This window comes from Pseudorasbora parva, chromosome 6 (genome assembly GCF_024679245.1).
Source record: "Pseudorasbora parva isolate DD20220531a chromosome 6, ASM2467924v1, whole genome shotgun sequence".
Taxonomy (NCBI): Eukaryota; Metazoa; Chordata; class Actinopteri; order Cypriniformes; family Gobionidae; genus Pseudorasbora; species Pseudorasbora parva.
The window spans coordinates 26384114-26390864 of NC_090177.1; the positions used below are offsets into that span (position 1 = coordinate 26384114).

The following is a 6751-nucleotide window of genomic DNA, read 5'->3' on the forward strand; positions in this document are numbered from 1 at the left end:
CATTCATATTAATATCAGGAGGATCTCTAGAAGCCAAATTTTGTGTAAATATGACCAGTTATTAATGGCTGCACCGTGTGAAAAAACCCTAAAGTAATATCAGAAAAGGATGATATGAGTTTAATTTCAGAATACTGCTGCTTTTTTAAAATATTAAGTATGTAAAGTAATGGTGCAAATGATAATTAAATGATGAGTTACTCTGAGTACTGCAGCTCAATATTCTGTTCATTTATTTTAAATCTTTCAATATCTCTGTTGTTGATTACTCAAAGCGCAGCAGGTGGTCTCATTTTCATCTCATTTGCTCTTAATATTTTTGGATTGGCTCTATATCACACCAGCAGGGGCCCCTTATGTTGCATCATCAGAGGCAATAAAAAAATGTGAACCCTGATCATACGGATGACTGTCATTCATTCCTCTTGAACTTCTGAAAGATGAAGACCAAAATCAATAAGAAGACCATTTTCAAGTTCTCTGGAATACTGCTGTTAATCCTCCTAATTTCTGTTTTAATTTTGATTTCTGTTGTGATCGGTAGGACATTTACATTCAAACTGAACACAGAACTTGGAGAATGGGAAAATACAACCACCATTTATCCCGATTTAAGTCCAGAACAGAGAAAGAATCTACTGCAAAATTTCAAAGGTAAGAATAGATTGTTTTTACAATAGTCTAACTGCTTAAATATACAAATGCTTCATAAAGTTGATTAATATAGCAACTAAAATGAAACAGTATTTGATATGCATGTTATTTGGGGAACAGCGCTTGCAGACATGCATAATAGATTAAATAATTTTCAGATTAAGGTAAAATTAGATATCCAATAAAATCCATTACCGTAATTGTCATAATTTAAATGAGCAAATATTCTGATTATTGTAAGATGGCTAGGCTTGCATGTCTGCGTTAATTCTGTTAAGCCTGATGTGATGGTCAGTAATGTAAAAAAAAAATAGAAAAAGTTTGCTTATTTTTTAAAATTATATTTGATACTGATATACTTCAGGTTTTTATGGCTCGTATATTATTATAGTGGAGAATAGGAAGCTCACACTTGCAGGAAACTCCATGGGGTTAAATGTTTTTGCGTTGTGCTTTTGTCTGTTAAGGAGATAATTGAGAATTATTGAGTTCAGGGTCTTTTTTCATAATAAAAGCTTAACCAGAATGCAGAATATGCATACAAACATGGTCAACATCTAACTTTTTTCACGTTTCCATAGTGGCAATTCAGATTCCCACAGTGTCATTTTCTGAGTCGAGTCAGAACACAAGCGCCCTGCAAGAGTTTGACCTGCTATTAAGAAGGGGTGAGAATGAAATGTTCCCTTACATTCAGAGCATTCAGAGAACATTCAGAAATAACATTTTCAACAGTAGCAAAATGTTCTTATGAACATATATCTTTGTTAGCTGGGAAGAATGAAAGAATTTTAATAATGAATTGTGCTGCCTCAGTCTTCCCAAAGGTCTTCTCCTCCAGCCTGGTCAAACATGAGGTGATTGGAAACTACAGCCACCTGTTCACGGTACCAGGGAGAGAGCCTGATCTGGAGCCGTACATGCTGCTGGCTCACATTGACGTAGTGCCGGCCGATGAGGCGGATGGGTGGGACGTCCCTCCTTTCTCTGCTCAAGAGCTCAATGGCTTCATTTATGGACGAGGAACCATCGACAACAAACAGTCTGTGATGGTACAGTGAATCAGCACTGCATCATTCTTTATTGAAACAACTGCACATCTGTTCACTCCAAACCTGATAATAACTGTAATGGTGTGTGCTCTTGAAGGGGATCCTTCAGGCGCTGGAATACCTGCTGGAACGAGGTTACACCCCTCGGAGAAGCTTCTACATTGGTTTGGGTCACGATGAGGAGGTCAGTCTTAAGGTCATATTTCAACCATAGTTATTCTGGTGAAATCAAAGCTTGACTTAATGCAGCTGTTTATTTGAATTTCTCAGATTAGTGGCCCAAAAGGTGCTGTGAATATTGTGAATCTGTTGAAAAGTCGAGGGGTGAAGCTTCTGTATGTTTTAGATGAAGGTCTGACGATTATGGATGGTATGATAGATGGCCTAAATGGACCTGCTGCCCTGTGAGACCATTGTTTTACTGCATTAATATAATAAATTTGAGATTGAGCTACTGTGTAATGTATGACTTGTTTGTTTTCGTAGAATTGGTGTAAGTGAGAAGGGTCAGGCCACAGTAAAGCTGAGTGTCAGCGGCGCTCCAGGACATTCATCCATGCCACCTAGAGAGAGCAGCATTGGCATCTTGGCTTCAGCTGTCAGAAGGCAGGAAAATATATTAAAATTTACTGTAATATGAAAACTCTGTTAACTTGATCTTAATGTAAATATTTTCTTTGCACCTCTAATGGGCTTTTCACAAGGGATTTGATATTAAATTTTGAAAAGCAAGACTGAATGGAACAAACACAATGCAAAAGTGGTTATCAACGTCCGGCACATTTACAAAAAAACTCTTAAAACTACTGCAGGTTATAACCAGTATTGGGGAAAGGGAAGGTAAGTTTGCTCTTAGGGCATTTCCAAATCCACTTTTACTAGTTTAACAACGGAAAAAGTGATCGGCACATCAGGTGCATGGTCCAAAAGTGTTGTACCTAGTCTCTTAATGAGTCATGGATGTGTTTCGGGCGTAACGTGCAATAAACCAATCAGAGTGAATGTTCCATTCTCTTTAAAAGCCAGTTGTGCTTGCACCATGGAGGATTCGCTATTTTCATGGCGGAATTTGCAAGCGGAAAGACTAAACGCTTCTCCAGGAGAGGAGTCCTTTTATTTTTAATATTTAAAAATGTTTGTGTGCTGCTGTGCTTCCCTTTGTTTGTAATAAGCAGAGAGTACATTCATTGTGCACCCGCCTATAGACTCATATTATTAACGCGCCATTTAAATAACACAAAAATACTAATACCTTTAGTCAAGGTTTTCATTGGTCAGTGATTTCAGTTGCCTAAAGTTAAACACACTTCTTTTTCAGACCAGACTGCCCTTGGGTGAACAGATGCTATTTAAACAATGTGGAGCTGGACGTGAAAATGATAAATACGCCTGGCTGAAACTAGCAAAAAAAAAACATTAGCATCGTGCCTGGCAGGGGCGTGGGACTGGGGGGATAAAGGGTACTGAGTAACCAGGGCCCGAGGGAGGGGGGGGGGGCCTTAGAAGTCAGTTTTCTATACATACACACATACATGGTACGGGGGCCCAGCAAGATGGTTTGTACCCAGGGCCCAAAATTTGGTGCTACGCCCCTGGTGCCTGGCATCGCATTGCACCAGGTGTGATAGGGCCCTTGGTGTGAAAGTGGCAAAATATTTATTATATTTATTACATTTGCTAAAAATAGAACTTTTTTAATGAAAAAATAAATGAGCTAACCCAGCCAAGGTAAGGAAAGGAAAGGAAACGCAAAAGTAATGCATTACTTTCCATAAAAATTATTGGAATTAGTTACTTTTGGGATGTAACACATTATTGTAACACATTCCTTTAAAAAGTAACTTTCCCCAAACTGGTTATAATATAAAATACCAATAAACTCTTTTTAATGTATTTTCCATTTCATATAAGTTACTCAAGTACGGATTTTCAGTGAAGATTGATATTTTTTATAATTATGATATGACTATTTCATATTCATAAATGCAAATTTACAAGCAAAAACATATTTATGCTCCTATTAAATGATGCCAAGCTCTACTCTCTAAATAAACTAAGAAATATTAAACTATTGAGGAATATTTATGAGATTACATTTTTTTAAATGTATTTTAATTTTATGTATTTTACTTTTTGTTTTATATTTTTTGTTGGTAACCCTTTACAATGATCAGTACTTCTACAGCATTTATTAATATTATTTAATGCTAATTTCAACATTTGCTAATACATTATTAAAATCAAAAGTTGTATTTGTTAACATTAATTAATGCACTGTGAACTAACCTGAACAAACAATGAACCACTGTATTTAGCATTAACTAAGATGAATAAATACTGTAACAAATGTTAGAAAGTGAGGCCTTATTGTAAAGTATTACCATTTTGTGTTATATTAGTAATTACCCCAAGCAGTTTTCTATTTATTGTTTTTGATTTTAAGTAGTTTTACAATTTTTATTAAAATTTTCAGATTGTATAATGTTGATGTTTACCGAATAATTAATTCAAATTTTGCCATACAATTTCCCAGTTTGGAGAAGAACCGGATGCCAAATCTTTTTGGTCAAGGTCCTGAGCGTTCCACTTTTGAGTACCTGGCACATAAGGTGATGAATCAAAGATGATTTAAAATGCTTATGACTCTCCTACAAATACTGAATTGCTTTATACTCTCTCTTTTGCCTTCTAGTTTGGCTGGCCACACAGAATGATCATGTCTAATCTGTGGCTCTTCTCTTCACTGCTCAGCGGGTAGGCCACATTTTTTGCTCAATACAGTAACTGAGTGTAATGCTCTTATCTGATCTGATCTTTTAAATCATATTTGCAGTATTTTGGAAGGACAGCCTGACACAAATGCCTTTGTGAGGACAACAACTGCCGTCACAATGTTTAACTCGGGTGTGAAGGTGGGCTGTCATTCACATTCATAATTTTTTTTGTTTATACACAAATTTACATAAAAATACTCTGAGCATGAATAGATATCTGACTAATTCTCTCTCTCTCTGTCTGACAGATTAATGTAATGCCGGCATATGCGGAGGCTTTCGTCAATTTCCGTATTCACTCCTCCCAGACCTTGCAGGAGGTGAGAGGTCACGCTGTAAAGCTACAGCATTAGCACATTAAGTCAGCTCACACTTTTAACTAGATTTGCAACAAAAACAACAAAGGAAGTTTTAGCCCAACCTACAGATACTGAAATATATAGATACAAAACCTAAATACAGATAGACATTCAGTGTTGGAGAGTTACTTTTTAAAGTAATGCGTTGCAAATATTGCATTATTCCCTAAAAAAAAAGTAGCTAATAGCATTAGTTACTTTTTATGGAAAGTAATGCTGTTACTTTTGCATTAGTTTTTCTCACCTGAGCTGGGCTTGCTTTTTTTGTTTAACAACAAAATTAAAATTGACACATGTTAAGGCCCTTTAACACAAGAAGTAAAATATAAGGATAAGAATAAGCCTCAGACTGAAGGAAATGCAAATTCGCACCGGTACAGTAGAGGGTACAGCTCAAACAAACCTTTCAAAGAAATGCAGAAGAAAGTTCAACACTCTTTCTACAGCATTAAAAAGAAGAAAACATTTAACACAACTGGTATGTTTAACCAAAGTAATTTTTCCTTATTCGTATAGTTAACTTGGATCATTGAAGGCAAGACATTGGCTAATAAAGTGAGATTAAATACATAAAGTATATTTGTGTTGTTTAAAGGGTTAGTTCACCCAAAAATGAAATTTATGTCATAAATGACTCACCCTAATGTTGTTCCACAGCCGTAAGACCTCCGTTCATCTTCAGAACACAGTTTAAGATATTTTATATTTAGTCCGAGAGCGTATGGAAGTAAATGCAGAAAGGGAATAAAAACATCATCAAAGTAGTCATGGGGCATCAGTTAGTTAATTAGAATCTCTTGAAGCATCGAAAATACATTTTGGTCCAAAATAACAAAAGCTACGACTTTAGTCAGCATTGTGTTCTCTTCCGTGTTTGTTTTCAATCCTCAAATAAAGATTAGAACGGTTATGAATCAGCGTATCGATTCATGATTCGGATCGCCAGTGTCACGTGATTTCAGCAGTTTGACACGCGATCCGAATCACGAATCAATACGCTGATTCATGACCGTTCAAATCTTTGTTTGGGGATTGAAAACAAACAGGGAAGAGAAGACAATGCTGAATAAAGTCATAGTTTTTGGTAGTTTTGGACCAAAGTGTATTTTTGCAAATATTATATTTTGCAATTGCTGTTGGTTACATTTTGAATAATGAACATTCTACTGCAGATTTTCAGACTTTAATATATTTCTTAAAGTTGACTAAAACCAAAAGTTAATTAATACCCCATTCATTTTCTAAAGGTTCTAAAGCTGATTGAATCCATAATATCTGATGAGCGTGTGACGGTCAAGTTTGTGAGTGGATTTGACCCACTGCCAATCAGTTCCTATGATGACGATACATTTGGGTACCAGATCATAAAGAAAACGGTGCACGACATTTTCCCTCAGGTCACTGTATCTCCTGGTAAGGCTTTCAGCATTGTCATCATTGTCATAAAGGGTTTGAGTGCCCCTTACAGACATCATTGACTCATGAAGAGCTTCACCCACTCTTAGTTCAGTCAGCAAACCATCAGATTTCCTCTCACAGGTATCTGTGTGGGTAACACTGACAGCCGGCACTACACAGAACTGTCTCCGGATATTTATCGCTTTGCCCCCTCATGGTACAAACCCGGTGACTCTGCGAGGTAGGACACACAGAAATGGTACTCCTGCTGAAGCTGTAAAAGAAACTAAATATTAAACTGCTTATACTTCTCTTTAGATTCCATGGTGTGAATGAGAGAATCTCCATCCAAAACTATGAAGAGATTGTGCTGTTCTACTTTCAACTCATGCAGAATAGTGACATTAGGAAGTTGCCGGCACCTCGCACCTAAAATAAACAGATGTCATGCTTTGGAATTTATAAGCTTTGTTCTGACTAAATTAATTTGAATATAAAATCTGTATGAAACCGA

At 36.4% G+C, this 6751-nt stretch overlaps 1 protein-coding gene across 1 annotated transcript; it reads left to right on the top strand.

The window, feature by feature from the left end:
• Positions 1-135: 135 nt before the first annotated feature.
• pm20d1.1 (peptidase M20 domain containing 1, tandem duplicate 1) lies at positions 136-6751 on the top strand. The gene is made up of 13 exons (XM_067446491.1): positions 136-654; positions 1236-1322; positions 1471-1706; positions 1804-1890; positions 1977-2110; positions 2193-2312; positions 4240-4315; positions 4399-4460; positions 4540-4618; positions 4729-4800; positions 6087-6252; positions 6379-6478; positions 6556-6751. Exons 1-13 carry the CDS (start codon positions 441-443, stop codon positions 6668-6670), a joined length of 1548 nt encoding a protein of 515 aa, XP_067302592.1. The 5' UTR covers positions 136-440; the 3' UTR covers positions 6671-6751.